The sequence below is a fragment of the Orycteropus afer genome, unplaced genomic scaffold, assembly GCF_000298275.1.
Source record: "Orycteropus afer afer isolate SDZICR_OR568_19922 unplaced genomic scaffold, OryAfe1.0 scaffold00337, whole genome shotgun sequence".
Classification (NCBI taxonomy): Eukaryota; Metazoa; Chordata; class Mammalia; order Tubulidentata; family Orycteropodidae; genus Orycteropus; species Orycteropus afer.
In genome coordinates this window covers 362606-378679 of record NW_006921924.1, presented here as the reverse complement: position 1 = coordinate 378679, position 16074 = coordinate 362606, and the positions used below count along the sequence as shown (strand labels likewise).

The 16074-nt window shown below is 36.8% G+C and overlaps 1 protein-coding gene across 1 annotated transcript in view; it reads left to right on the top strand.

The window, feature by feature from the left end:
- TENM1 (teneurin transmembrane protein 1) overlaps window positions 1-16074 on the top strand; it is a 720277-nt gene that overhangs the window by 494820 nt on the left and 209383 nt on the right. Inside the window, exons 12-13 of the mRNA XM_007952439.2 lie at window positions 14280-14465; window positions 16047-16070. Coding sequence (XP_007950630.1) covers window positions 14280-14465; window positions 16047-16070 — 210 coding nt within the window. The remainder of the gene's footprint in view (window positions 1-14279; window positions 14466-16046; window positions 16071-16074) is intronic.

The window sequence follows — 16074 nt, the reverse complement described above, 5'->3', positions numbered from 1 at the left end:
TTCCTTCCGAGGAGTGGCTGGTGGGTTTGAACCGCCAGCCTTCTGGTTAGCAGTTTTCTTAAAACCAAACAACAGTTTAACTGTAAGAATGTCTGTCCAATGGTAGGCTCTTTTAACTATCTATATAGGATCAAATTTACAACAGCCATTCGAAAGATTAGATAGGAACCTTAGTGATCAGTGAGTTAATGTTAATGAGGGAGGAACAACTGAGAAAGGAGGGTGAGATTGCTTGCACAACTTGAAAAATGTAATCAATGTCCCTAAATTATTCATGTACAAACTGTTGAAGGAGTGTATGTTTTGCTGTGTAGATTCTCACCAAAAAAATAAAAAAATAAAATTAATGAAAAAATATTTTCTCCTTATGGTGATGGTTTACCCTGACAATCTGGTACCAGTTGGGTCAAATAATAGGCATTTGTGAATCAAGTGTCTAGATTTCAACCTTCTTTAGCAATTGAACTTCTATCAGATAGTCAATGAAATGAGACACAGTCTTGCAGCCTGTAGCCATGAATGACTAGAGGTTCACCTCAGTCTCAATAGGTCCAGCCTCTGATCACTAAGTTAAGTATAAAGTGGCACCTAGAATTAGAGAAGAAAGTTTGACTTAGCCCACAGGGGAACAGGATATATTCCAAAAGGAATATTCTGTATACTGAAAAAGCCAACTAATTATTTTATTGAACTGAACAGTTGTAAGCCAGGCATGAATTTTTCTGTCTTGTCAGGTTTTTCTGATTTACCAAAGCACAGTTAACCATTTTATGAAGCAAATCTAAGGCCATGGGATAACCAAGATCCATGAAACATTAAACAGAAAGTTATTACAACTCTTGATCTTCAAATACTAGATTCCTTGCGATTTTTGTTCTCACCCCTCAAGATTTTGAAACCCCTATCAAGATTTTGTGCAGACTGGAATTTGTTGTTGTTGCTGTTTATATGTTGCTATTACACTCTGTGGTAGTTCAGTTTGTGTGTCAACTTGGCTGGGCCTGGTTGAGTGGCTGGGCAGCTGGATGTAGTATTCCCCATGATGAGACTGGTAATCAACTCCATGGTGGAATCTACTGGGAGCAGCTGAGTAGCTGCCTTAAGGATGTGGTCTGCTTCATGTATATAAGGAGAAACCTTGGGGAATGGTCTCTAGCTTATGGCACGCTTGAACCTTGCATGTAGCCATGTCGCTGTTCAGCAGCCTGCCATGCTCTACTGACTTTGGGACTTTCAATGGACTTGAATTCATGGCCTGCCATATGGTTTGGTAACATCGGGACTGTGCCTTTTTACTTGTCAATGTTGGGCTTGTCAGCCTCAGCAGCCATCAGGTGTCTGAGTGAAGAAAAGCCTCTAGCTCCAGTGAGCCGGGAGCAGGAGGCAGAGCTGATGCCCAAGGTTGAAGGGATTTCACCCAGCCCCTAGAGCCTGGCACTTTGAACTGGGACTTAAAGCCTCCAAACTGTAAGAGAAGAAACTATTTCTTCAAGCCATCCCATTTATGGTATATTTTTGTTAGACCAGCAGAGAGGTAACCAAAACACACTCCACTCCTTGGAAGGAAGATTGGGTAATCTACTTCTGTAGTGATACCACCTCGGAAACCCAAGGAGGGGTCACTGTGAGTCAGATCTGACTCGATGGCAGTGAGGTTTGTTGTTGTTGTTGTTGTTTATTACATTACACATCTGCATTTACACCAAGATTTTTACTTTGTACAGTTAGAGCTAGCTGTAAAGTATTCATTCATTTTGTAATCTCTTCAGTCTTGTTTGTATATAAAAGTGTTAAGAGTGTTGAGATACATTGAAACTCATTGTAATGCTGGGACTGAAGGACGAATACTATGCTCAGGCCATAGATTTTCTGTGTTAAAATAAGAGGTACACTATTACAACCCAAACACAGGAAATGTGATATATGACCTATAAGAAAACCAAATCTTTGTCATAGCAAGGTAGTTACAAGGCTGGTTAGAGGTGGTATTGAGGAAGATGGGACAATCTACTTCCGTAGTGATACTGCCTCGAAACCCAAGGAGGGGTCACTATGAGTCGGATCCGACTCAACGGCACATGACAACAACAGCAACAATAAAACAGATATGGTGCATTGTCAACTAACATTTCCCAAATTACTTTTCAAAGGATTTAGATGCCAAATGTGTGTGCATGTCTGTGTGTTATCTATAAGGTTAACAGTGCTTTATAATAGTCCCACTCTCTAATAGAACATCTACCACTGAGGAACTGAAAGGAGTAGTAACTTGAAAATGATTTAAAAATTAGTAAAATAAAACAGCATACAAACTTGTTTTTCATAATATTTGCTACTTTGGGTTAATTCGTTGCTTAATTTTAGTGAAGAGGTGGTATACACTATAAAAATTTTCCACCTCTTAAACTACTAGTATCATCTGATTTTTTCCTCACTGTTGTTTCCTACTTTAATCTCACAAGGCGAAATTAAAAACCTCATACTTTCCCCAACAAAAATTCTATTAATGCCTAACAAAGAGAGGATCTCTGTTCACGTTCATTCATTCCTAATTCTTGATTTTCCTTGTGTGCCTGATTTCCTTTAATCCTTGACTGACATGCAATCATTTTCTTAATTTTTATGAATCTTTTATATCAGAGATCTCTTTTCCTTGTTTAGAATGCTATATTGTGTTAATTGAAAATTTTATATAAATGTAGATGTTGGCAGCTAACATCCAGACTTAATATTTGGAGGGGCTCAGTATTATCATTGCCCAATATTGGGTACAGCCAAATTGCTAAGAATAACAGAATTTACTTTACTGAGAACTTTTTTCTAAAAAGTAAATCTCAGAGAAATGGTTCTGAGACTCTGAAGGATTTACTGTTTAATCAAATTGTTTTTTGTCAGTAGGCAACAAAGGAGTGTTCCAGTTGGATCCTAGTTCAATTTATACAAGTGCTGTTCATTGTTGACATGCATAAAGAAACTTATTAAAAATGAAATGTCTCCATAGAACTTTAAAGAGTCTGCCTATATTTTTCATGTTCTTTTCCAAGACATTTGCCCAGAAGAATGCTTATATTTTAGCATTCTTTTGTCATATTTTGTAGCCTGTAATGTTAATGTATTTTCAACCAGATAGAAAATATTGCACATGGATTAGAACTGTTCCGAGACAAATATATTAGAGCAAATATCATTTCTATCATGTTTATAAATTATACAGTTGCTGGCATCTGTTTTCTGTTAGTCTTTCCCCCCACACCCACCCCACTGGCAATTATAAAAAGATCAGGATTGACAAACATCTTACAATGCATCCAGAAACCCTATTTGGAACTGGATTCAATTGCAGAAATGTTGATGCAGTTAAAAATGAGGAATGTTTATTGTTTAAGATCTGCTTCTCCATTTGTAGTAATTTATATCTTAGAGGATTCCCTGACTCATGAGGAAATTGCTTCCCACTTGGATACTTGCGGTGCTGAAACTGTAAATCACATTAGTGGTTGTGGATTGTATCTGTGGAGGACTTTGTGTTGAGGAGTGCTACTTGGGTTAAGCCACATCTCGACTTATATATCCAATAGAGTAGTCGCTAAGAAGGAGCTCTGGTGGCATAGTGCCTAAGGCTAAGAAGGAGCTCTGGTGACTGCTAAATGCTAGCTCTCTTGACTGCTAACCAGAAGACTGGCAGTTCAAACCCAACAGCCGCTCCTTTGAAGGAAAGTTGGGCAATGTACTTCCATAGTGTTACTGCCTCAGAAACCCAAGGAGGGGTTGCTATGAGTCAGGGCTGACTCAATGGCACATAACAACAACAACAAAGTCGCTAAGAGACTAGTTTCTTGTTGATTCTTTCATTTCTTTTCTTTCCTACATTATGATTAGATATGTCATGTATATAAAATAACATAATACCCACTAGTCTCCTTTAAAAATTAACAAATGCAAATTGAAATCCCGTCTACCCTTCTGTGATCCCATCCTTCTCCTGTCCCTACAGTGGAAACTGCTATACTATATTTAGTTTCATCATCCCTGTACATATTTTTAGACTTTTACAAAGATGTATGTGTCATAAAAATATATTTTATTGTTCTGCATGCTTGTAAGCTTCATATAAATGTCTTGCTTTCTTCCTTCAGCATAATGTTTTCAAGGTTTATCCATATGTAGGCATGTACCTCTAATTAATTCAAGGTAACTTTCATATACTTTTCTTAAGAAAACACTAAAATTTATATATCTTGTTCCTATTAATGGACATTTAGATTAGGAGTCATATACATAGAAAAACACATACCAGTGAATATTCCTCTTCAAAATGTTCTTAGTTGTTCATGGTCTTTTTGTTCCATATGGATTTTAATAGCAGGTTTTCAAGTACTATGAAAAATGTTGGAATATGGACAGGAGATAAATTAAATGTATAAGTAACCCTGATGGAGCAATGGTTAAGTGACTGCTGATTCAAACACACCCAGTAGCTCCACGGGGCACAAGACCTGGAGATCTGCCCCCGTAAACATTACAGCCTAGAAATCCTTTGGGGGCAGTTCTAGTCTGTCCTGTAGGGTCATTATGAGTCAGATGTAACTCTATGGCACACCACAACAACATCAAATTGAGTCTATAGAATTATTAGAGGAAAATTGACATCTTATTGATATTGAGGCTTGGGAGTCATGAACATAGTGTATCTGTTCATTACTTGGATTTTTTATGTGCTCTTCAATTAAGTTTTTAATTTTTATATAAAAAGTCTAGTGCTTTTTTAAAAAAAAATAAATTTATTTGTTAAGAATGGAATCTTAAAAAAAAAAAAAAATTACATGTTCTTATTGGTTTGCCCTAATATGTAGGCGGGAGCTCTGGTAGCATAGTGCCTAAGGCACTTGACAGCTAACCAGAAGGCTGGTGGTTCAAACCCACCAGCCACTCCTAGGAAGGAAGGTTGGGCAATCTACTTCCACAGTGATACTACCTAGGCAACCCAAGGAGGGGTCGCTATGAGTCGGTGCCAACTCGACGGCACACAACAACGACAACAAATATGTGGGCATAAGGACCTCTGGTGGTGCAGTGGGTAAGACATTTGGCTGCAAACCAGAAGGTCAGCAGTTCAAACCCACCAGCTGCTCTGCAGGAAGAAGATGAGGCGATCTACTTCCATAAAGATTTACAGCCTTGGAAACCCAATGGAGGTCGCTGTGAGTCAGAGTCGACTCAATGGCAGTGGGTTTGTTTGTTTTGTTGGATAACGTAGTCATGGTCATGGTCTTTTTTTTTTTTTTTTCTGTTGATCTTTTTATCCAACAACTTTGCCATCTTCCCTCCTTGTTTTCATAGTTTATCTGCATATTCATCTTCGACGCTTTCTTTCCAGGCATTACACATTTTCTAGTTTTGGTTGCCTTATTGTGCTTGCTAAGCTTCAAGACAGCAGTGAATTAAAAGTGGTAGTTAATCCTAATACTTCCGACTTCTGGGGGGATATCTCTATTACTGTATCAATAAGTAGGATGTTTACAATAGGATGTTGGTAAATCACTTTGTCATGTTCAGTTAGTTCCCTTGTAGTCCTATTTTGCAAAAGATTTTATCCTAACTAGGAACTAAATTTTATACAGTGCTCTTTCTGCATATAGTAAGATGACAATTTTTCTTTATTCCATTACAAAATGGATTAAAGTAAGGTGGATTGATTCAATGATAAATTACAATAAAAGATTTTCTAAACTCAAGGTATTCTAACATTCTGCTGCTCTGGTTGGGTTTATACATGGGGGTTGGTAATCTCTGCGTGTGTGTGTGTGTGTGTTTGTACATTGTGGTTGTTATGTGCCGTCGAGTCGGACCCAACTCATAGCGATCTCTCCTTGGGTTTCCGAGGCATTAGCACCACAGAAAGAGATTGCCCAACCTTCCTTTCGAGGAGGTTTGAACCACAAGCCTTCTGGTTAGCAGTCAAGTGCCTTAGACACTATGCTACCAGAGCTCCTACGTTACTGGTTGGATTTCCAGATATTTTACTGGGGATTTTTGCAGCCATGTTTATAAGTGAAATTGGCTTTTTCAAAAATTTCCTTTCTCCTTTTTCTATTCCATTTTGGAACCAGATTATAGTAGTCTTACAGAATGATTCAGGAAGCTTTCTCTCTTTTCCTATTCTCTGCTATAATTTGTTTAAAATAGAGATTATCTGTCCTTTGAAAGTTTGGCAAAATACACCTGTAAAACCATCTGGCCATTTTCAGTGTGTTTAATGTGTATTCAAGTTTTCAATTTCTTCTCATCCATTTTTTTCCCTTTGAATAATGTCTATTTTGTGTCATTTTTCCACATTTACTGGCATAAAATTGTTCATAAAAATCTCTCATTTATTTTTAAATTTTAATCTTTAATGTTTATTTCCATCTTTTCTTTTTCTATTGCTCTACCTCACCAAAGTTTTCTCTATTTTGTTATTTATGTCAGAGATCCTGATTTTGGATTTGTTGATCTTCTCTATAGTTTCTTATTTCATTTTCTGTTAGTATCTTTATTTACTCCCTTTTGCTTCTATGTAGTCTTATTTCTAATTCTTTGAGATAGATAATTGCTCATTAATTTTCAGTTGTTCTTTTTTTCTACTCAATGCATTTGAGGCTTTAAATTCCCTCTAAGTATTGCTTAAGCTGAAGCCCACAAATTGTTATATATTTAGTGCCAAAAGGGCAGGGAGGCTGCAACTTTGACCTCCTCTAACCATACAAAAGGAAGACAGAATCGCTATCAATAGCCCAAGGTCTATTCCTGTGAGGCCAGACATGCTGCCTCCCTCCATCCCTTTCACCAACACTAACACCAACCATTCCTCCTGCAGCACCTACCACCTCTCTGCTGGGTTTGATAATTCGCTGCAGTGGCCACACAGAACTCGCAGATTATGGAGTTTATTAGGGAAGCAACAGGCTGCAATTCAAGTTCAGGAACACGTTCAGTCTCTCTCAGCCCACCATCTCTCAGCCCACAGTATCTATCGGTCTCTCTCCCAGTAGCACGTTGTCTCGCAGGAGCGTGTTTCTCTCAGTAGCACATCTCTCTCAGCCAGCAGTCAAAGATACTCCTGCCTCTAGGAGAGCTCCTGTTGAGCTTGGCAGAGTGGCCAAACTAACCAATCATAACATCAGAATTCTAAGCACCTGAGAGAGAGCGAACTTCCCAGAACATTGCTTTGTGCAACTCTCAACAAAAATACCCCAGGTGGGTAACTTTAACAATCCGGAGCTCCTCAATTGCTCATGGCAAATTCCACCATGGAGTTTACAAAGACTTATGGCTAGAAAAGCCATACCAGGTAATTTACTACACCACATTTAGCATTTTCATTTTTATTCAGTTCCAAATCTCATTTTCAATATAATTTTTAAATATGCTTCATAAATTAATTAAAGTGTGATTTTGGAAAAAAATTTCTGCTTTTCCCCCCTACTTTTTCATATACTTATTTCTAATTTTACTGCATTTTGCTGAGATGGTATGATCCAAATAATGCCATTTGTTGAAGCTTACATTGTGGACTAAATGCCAGGTTTTGAAGGTATTCTGTGTGGTTTGATAGTCAAGGCTTGGAGGATCTCTATATGTCTGTTAAAGCTGTTAATTGGACTTTTCAACTTTTTTACATCTTCACTAATTTTTGATCTGCTTATTCTTTCTATTACTGATTGTAAAAATTTTCAATTTTGCTTCATAAGTCTGTCAGGTTTTGCATTTTATATTTTAAATCTGTATTTTCATCCAGGGTCTGAATCGTGAATTATTTCTTTTATCATTATGTAATGACTCTCTTTATCCATAATAATGCTTTATACTTCGAAGTATATTTCGTCTGATGACATTAGAGCTATTCCAACTTTCTCTTTGTTGTTGTTGTTATGTGCCGTCAAGTCAGACCCGACTCATAGCGACCCCTCCTTGGGTTTCTGAGGCAGTATCTCTACGGAAGTAAATTGCTCCACTTTCCTTCTGAGGAGTGGCTGGTGGGTTTGAACCACCAGTCTTCTGGTTAGCAGTCAGATGCCTTAGGCACTAAGCTACCAGAGCTCTCCAACTTTCTCTAGGTTGATATTTTTCTAGTTTGCCTTTTTCCTTTAATTTCTAACTTTTCTTTATTAGTATGTTTTCAGCATATGTTTTATAAACAGGACATAACTTAACTTTCATTTTCATTCAATTCCAGATTCTCTCTTATAATTTCAAGTTCGGTTTGTTTTTTATTTACTAGGAGTACTGATAGGTTTGGATTTATAGTCTGTCATCTTTTGTGTCCATTTACAATTTTTTTTTCTGTCTTTTCTTTGATTGACTGAGTTTCCTCATTTTTTTCCTCCTCTGCTGGGTAAAAAGTTGTATATTCTGTTTCTGTTCTTTAGTAATTACCTTTAATTTTTCAAAGATATTTTATTAAAATATAACATACAGGAAGGTACAAGATTTGTAAGTGTAAAGCTCAATGATTGTCAAAGTAATAGGTCAAGAAATAGGACACTACCCATAGAAGCCTCCTTTGTTTCCCCACCTCAATCATTACTCCTTTCTCCCTTCTTCCACAAACATACATTATTATGATCTTGTATATGATTTTTTTCACTCAATATTATTTTTTTTTAGATTTAGCCACATTTTGGTGTATTGCTATATATCATCCGTTTTCATTGTGGTATAGTATTTCTATGATGGGCATTTGAGTTTTTCTCACTTTTTAGCTGTTACATATAATTCTGCTGTAAACATTTTTATGTGTATCTTTTGGAGATTATTTGCTTACTTGCATTTCTGTTGAGTAAATACCGATAAGTGGAATTTCTCAATCACAGTATACACATATATCCAGCTTCGGCAGATAATGTCAAATTGTTTTCCAAAGTTGTCATACCAGTTTACACAAACACCTGCAGTGGATGAGATTTTCTATTGCTTCACATTGACACCAACTTATAAGAAAAACCAATCCCCATAGAGTCGATTCCAGCTCACAGTAATCCCTTTGTGTGTCAGAGTAGAACTATGGTCCATGGGGTATTCAGTGGCTGATTTTTTGAAAGTAGATTTCCAGATATTTCTTCTGAGGTGCCTCTGGGTGGACTCAATCCTCCAACCTTTCAATTAGCAGCTAAGCATGTTAACCATTTCCATCACCTAGGGATTCCAGTACTTCTAACTGTCATTCTTTTTAATCTTAATCATACCCACAGATGTGCAATGGTATCTCATTGTCATTTTAATTGGCATCTTACTGATGAATGATGATGCCGAACACCTTTCCATATGCTTATTGGCCATTTTGATATCCTCTTTTGTGAAGTACTCTTCACTTCTCAGTTGCATGTGTTGTGAATATATTTTCCCACTCTGTGGCATATCTTCTCTCAGTCTTTTAATAAGAAGTTCTAAATTTTGATACAATTATTTTTATTTTTACTTTAGTGTTAGTACATTTTGTGCACTGTTAAAGAACCTCTTCACTACCCTAAGATCATCACATTATTCTTTTATGTTGTGTTCTAGAAGCTTTGTGGGTTTACATTTACTACATCCTGCCTGGAATTGATTTTGTGTATGGGGTAAGGTAGACATTTTTTTTTCTGATGGATATTTAATTTTTCCAGCACTTTTTAATTAAAAATAATAGTCTTTCTCCATTCATCTGAAGTATGACCTTTGCCATAAATCAAGTGCCCTTACATGAGTGAGTCTGTTTTAGGACTCTATTTTCTCCTATTGGTCTATTATTATTGGTCCATTTCTTCTAAATTTTAAAATTTACCAACAAATAGTTGTTTGTAATTTCCTCTTATTATACTTTATACCGGTGGGATCTATAGTAATGACATCTTTTCCACTCCTGATATTGGTCATTTGGGTGTTTGATTTTTTGTTTTTGATCAGTCCCACTAGGAAGTTATCAGTTTTATTGTTCTAGGCAAATCAACTACTGTCTTGTCAATCCTTTCTATGGTATCTTTGCTCCTATTTAATTACGTTTTTATGATTAATATTTTCTTTCTACTTTATTTGAGTTTACTTTGCTCTTCTATTTCTAATTTATGGGGATAAATGCTTGGCTCATTATTTTCAGCTAGTTTTCTTTTCTACCTTATAAAAAGTCCCTATGTAGATGACATTAGCTATATTACACAAGTTTTGATATGTGGTACCTACTTCCATAGTGATACTGCCTTGGAAACCCAAGGAGGGGTCGCTATGAGTCAGGGCCGACTCGATGGCAAATAACAACAACAAAATAACACCTTCACTTTTATTTTCTAATTTTCATTGTTTTTTCTTTTTTCTATAGTTTATTCAGACGTATATTTCCTAATCTTCAAACGTATGTGGACTTTATAATTATCGTTTGCTATTGGTTTTAAGTTTAATTCTATAGTTGGCAGAAAACATGCTATATATTATTTTAATACTTTGAAATACGTTAAAAACAAGCTTTATAGCAGAACACATTGCAAATATTTAGAAATATTTTATGTACCCTTGAAAATTTTGCAGTCATTAATTGTTGTGCAATTAAGGAGCCCCAATGGTACACTAAGGAGCTTGGTGGCTCAGTAGTTAAACAGCTGGGCTACTAATCAAGAGGTTGGTGATTGAAACCCACCAGCATCTCTGTGGGAGAAAGATGTAGCAACCTGCTTCTGTAAAGATTTACAGCCTTGGAAACCCTGTGGGGCAGTTCTACTCTGCCTTAAGGGTCACTGTGAGTCAGAATCTACTAGATGGCAATGGGTTTAGTTTTGTTGGGTGGGTGGTGCAGTTAAGCATTCAGCTGCTAACTGAAAGGTCAGTGATTCAAAGGCACCAGTCTCTTGGAAAGATGTGGCAACATGCTACTGTTAAGATTTATGGTCTTGGAAACTCTGCGGGGCAGTTCTACTCTGTCTTATAGGGTAGCTAGAAGGAAGATGGGGCAATCTACTTCTGTAGGGATACTGCCTCAGAAACCCAAGGAGGGGTTGCTATGAGTCGGGTCCAACTCGACGGCATATAACAACAACAACAACAACAGGAGTCAAATCAACTCAAAGACACTTAGATCAAATTTGCCTATCATATTGCTCAAACGGTCCATATCCTTTCTCATTAGTTTTCTGCTTATTTTATCAGTTAATGAGAGGGAGTTATTAAAGTCTATGGCTATGGTTGTGAATTTGTCTTTTTCCCTTTTTAATTTCTTCAATTTTGCTTTATATATTTGGCTTAATGTTTTCTTGAGTGTTGGGAATTTTTTAGACATTATCTATTCAAATATGTTTTCTGCCTCACAAGACTGTCAAAAGGTCTTCCCAGTGTCTTAGCCTTCCAGCTGCCTCTCCCAGGATTGACAGACACTTCTAGAGGAAAATCATCCCCTAATGGCAGGCTCACTTGTCTGGGTCTTCTTTTTTCTCCTGGATCTTGGCCCAGTAATTCTTTACTGTTTCTGAACTCCAATAACTTCCACCCAATTTTTAAAATACATTTTGTCCAGATTTTCTAGTTCTCATCAGGAGGAAGTAGTGAAAATTACTTAAGTCAAAATTACTAAAAACCGAATCCTACCTTAAAATTTATATATACTTGACAAAGTATCCCTTCCTAACTCCTGAATAACATAAAGTTTTAAAATATGTCACTCGGAATACTCTTTCACTTTATGTATTATGATTATTAAGTTGGAGTATTTTTTATTTTATTTCTATATTGTTTTATATCCCCCAAATGTATCACTATTATCATTTTATATAGATAATGCTTCGTTCCCATTCCTCTGGGCTACTGGATAGAGTTTGTTTTCTCCATCGCACTGAGATTGCAGCCATTCAAGGGTCCTGGCTTTCTTGCAAGAGTTTCAGTCCAACTCCCCATATTAAATGGCCCAAAGCCCCATCTCTTTTCCCTCTGTGTACATAAATATGCAAGCCCCTAACCACCACTGGGTCTAATAAGCCCTCAAGGCTGCCAGGGTTGACTTATATGCATACTGCTTTGGCTTTTAGCATCCTCCTTTTTTCTAGCACTGGAGGATTTCTTTTTCTCATAAGCTGAGACATGCCATTTAAAAAATTGCTACATTATATCCAAAATCTCTAAGGCTGTATATTGAAGTGGTTTAAGAATAGCCTAGTTTGCCATTTTGTCAATACTGTTCATCTCGTCCTATTAATTTTTAGGCAGGAACAAGAAAGATATATTCCTCTATGCCTAAAATCTGTAGTAGAAAACAATGTATGCAAAATGTTTACCTCCAATTGTTCCAGTAAGTTCTGATTTGGTTAGCTTTGGCCAATTAGCTGTTTTAGAAAGGCCTATGCCATTTAAGTTTTTAGTGTCTTGTTTGTACAAGGGAGGCAACTAAGGGGGCAGAATTATAATCTCAAGTTTGTTACAGGAACAGATATAATAAATCCCAATTATCAGTCAGAGATTCAGGGCCAAATTTTAGGGACGAGGTGATATTTCAAGGAGCCCTGGTAACAGAACAGGTAAGCACTCAACTGCTAAGTGAAAGGTTCTAAACTGCCCAGTGGCTCCATGGGAAAAAAAGACATGGTAATCTTCTCCTGAATACGATTACAGCCCAGAAAACCCTATGGGCAATTCTTCTGTCACATGGGGTCGTTATGAGTGAGAAGCAACTCGATGGCACCCAACACCAAGAGCAGCAGGTCCTTTTTCACTATAATTCTGCATTTATTAGGCTGAGCCCCTTTTCATCTTTTTTGGATCCTGGACTTTTCTTGTAACTTGATGATCTCCCACACAACTTTCCATTCACTCTTTCACCCATTCTGCTTCCTTTTTACAGCTACCACTTTGTCCATACAGCTCTTCCTAAAGTCACCAACAATTTTCATGTTCCTAAATCCAATGGACACTTCTCTGTCCATGTCTTACTTGATGTCTCAGAAATAGCAGAGACACAGTTAACTGCTCCATCCTTCTTGATAAAAAGTGGCTTCTCTTGGCGTTGGTTATATCATAATCTCCTGGATTTTCTCCTATCACTGCCTTCTCTTTCCCAGTCTCTTTGAATTGCAGGGGAAGCAGGCATGCAGGTATCCTTATTTCAAACCCACTACTCTTTCCACCGACTCGACGGCACATAACAACAACAACACTACTCTTTCCACCATGACCTGACCCTCAAAGAGTACTTATCAGTAAATTAGTGAACAAATTGATCCAGATTGTAATAAAATCCATAACAAGGAATTTATCAGAAGAAAATTATCATCTACTGAACAATAACTGCTATCGATGAAGTGAAAACCTTTGTCACATGGAAAGAGCTTCATTATGTGTCATATAGGGAGATGATATCATGTTTCATTACCTTTCAATGCATAAAACCAATTTCTGAATTTGAGACTATGAAAGATAAACAGTTTAACTTCCAAAACTCACTCTTTTTCTTTATGGATATATCACCAATTGTAATCAAAATGCTGCATGTTTTCAGTGAGATTTTATCTCACTTATTATTCTCCAGCAAGGGAATTAGATCAAGAGAAAGACTTGCCAAGCTTTTGTTTTGGCTTCTCCACTCTAGTGATTTTACTGATATCCAACGTTTCTCAACAAAAAGTCAAAGGGACAGAGGAGAGGACCTCAACAGAGCCAATATGCAACACCATTATATTGGCTAGATATTGAATGACATTTCAAGATAAGAAGGCTGTGCATTTTAATAAATAAGGAGTCATTTTAAATGTTTAAAATAAATGTAAACATTGTTACTATGATCAGGGAAGCCAGGTGATTGCCATCTGTTGCAGCTATATCTTTTGTATATTATGAATTCTATTAGAAAGTTATCATCTTTCCAGTTGTGCAACTTGTCTTCATGAATGAAGTTGGGGCATTATTTTAATGGGTTTTTTTCCCCCGGTGATTTTGTAGCACCATAAAATCCCTATAACATTATCTGTGATCTTAATGAATTTTTAAAGAAACCCATCTGACATTTTTCGGGTGTTGACTTTATTTCTAAGCCTTGAATGGCATTATCATTTTATAGACTTCTCAAAATCTATTTGACTTGGAGTTTTATCCTTATATACTTAATTCCTCATTTTTCAGAGCTCTTTGGGAGGTCACTTGGATACTAGAGGTCTTTATATAAACAATGTGTTTATATAATTAAAATATAAATATACATTGGGGTTTTTGGTAATTCTAATGTCTTTTGAAGACAGTGGGTACTAGGTTTAATAAAATATGTCAATGTATCTTCTTTGACTTCCCAATAGAGCTCTGCACCATGGAGTGTGGTAGCCATGGAGTCTGCTCCAGGGGAATTTGCCAGTGTGAAGATGGCTGGGTAGGACCAACATGTGAGGAGCGCTCCTGTCACTCTCACTGTGCAGAGCATGGCCAATGCAAAGATGGAAAATGTGAGTGTAGCCCTGGATGGGAGGGCGACCACTGCACAATTGGTAAGTACAACCATACTTAAACATAGTAAATTGGATTAATTGAAGAAGTAAAGATAGTCTAATGAGTCAATAGCCAGGCGTTTAGTAGATTTTGAGGTAGGAGGAGAAGATGACAAGGAGGTTTGGGTAAAAGTTTGAAGGCTTTGTAAACAGAGATTTCCAATTCTATTGCTAATATTGTACTTATTTCTTGAGTTGTTTCCTTTCTTGTTACTTTAGTGCTCCTTAGTTTTCTGGTTTTGAGTGTTTTGAGTTACTCAAATAAAAGATGATACATTAGAATAAAGTATCATTAGTTAATAAGAGAAGTGCTTTTGTTGTGAAGGTAACATTCACTGCCCGTTTTTCCTTTTGAAAAGTATAGGTTATTTCACTTGAAAGCACTTAGAGGCAATTTCATTAAATGGGACTACTTTAACAGGGGCTATTTGATATCATTAGGGGCTGTCTTTAATGTATATGAGAGAAGCACTCCTGACCTACAAGCAATAAAACATCTGTGTTGAATTGTTTCTCCGGTAGTACACAGTGTATGCATTGAAGCATCAACCCTCTCTCATCCCTCGTCACCAGTTGCACAGATTTTCAGGTTACTGCCTGTAAGAACAGTGTGTGGGCATGAGAAAGCTTACGTAATTATTAATGTACATGTGTGCTCAACGCCAGAAAAGATATTAGCAATAAAAAAGGTTTCAGTTATAAAGCACTTTATTTTTCAGAAAAAAAAATCTAAGTCTTTGATATATATATATCTGCCACAAAGGTTTCCAGTTTACCCAGAGAGACAAATACTATTCTCATTGCTTAGTTCAGGAAAGTGGGTTACAGACAATTCTATTGGCATTCCCTGACCACATCAGAAATTCATACAAAGCAAGGCAAGCATGGGCCTCTGGACACCCCATTCATTGTTTGTGGGCTTTTTTTTTCTCCCCACTGAACTATACTACAGCTTTCATTTTTAGGTGAAAGTATTTTGTTATAATGGTTCGAACCTGCCAAAGTAATGTATAATATATATAACATATAATCTTAATAAACTACATTACTACTCTACTAAAGGTGCAGTAAGTCTTGTTCTGTGACTGTGGAAAATATTTAAGATTCATTAAAAAGGTGGTGAGGGGTGAGATTCACATGCAGCTTAAGTAATTACATTCTTGCACTAGAGTAAGTTTATTGCCTTCACATAAGAGGATTTAAATATTGTGATGATTACCAGAGGTGGTTACTCCAGAACTCCCTTCTAAAGATATTACTAGTAAGAAGTTCATGCGAGTGCTCTTTCACAGACGTTATTACTGAAATATAAAAATGCAGTTCTTATACTTTTAATGAAATATGACACTTTTTTAAAGAAGCCAAATAGAGTTTCTTGCAGAAAAGCCATTAATATCTTTCCCACAGAAAATGTTATTCATAAACTAACTACACAGGCCAGTGTACCAACTTTTGAGCTGCAGGCATTTCAGTAGTTCACAGTTTACTCTTCTCCTCCCAGGCAACAGGCAACCATTAGTACATGTTGTATAGCTTTAGTCTCCATGAAATTCATTCAATCACTCTTTTCTCCCCTTTTAGCTCACTACTTAGATGCCGTCCGAGGTAA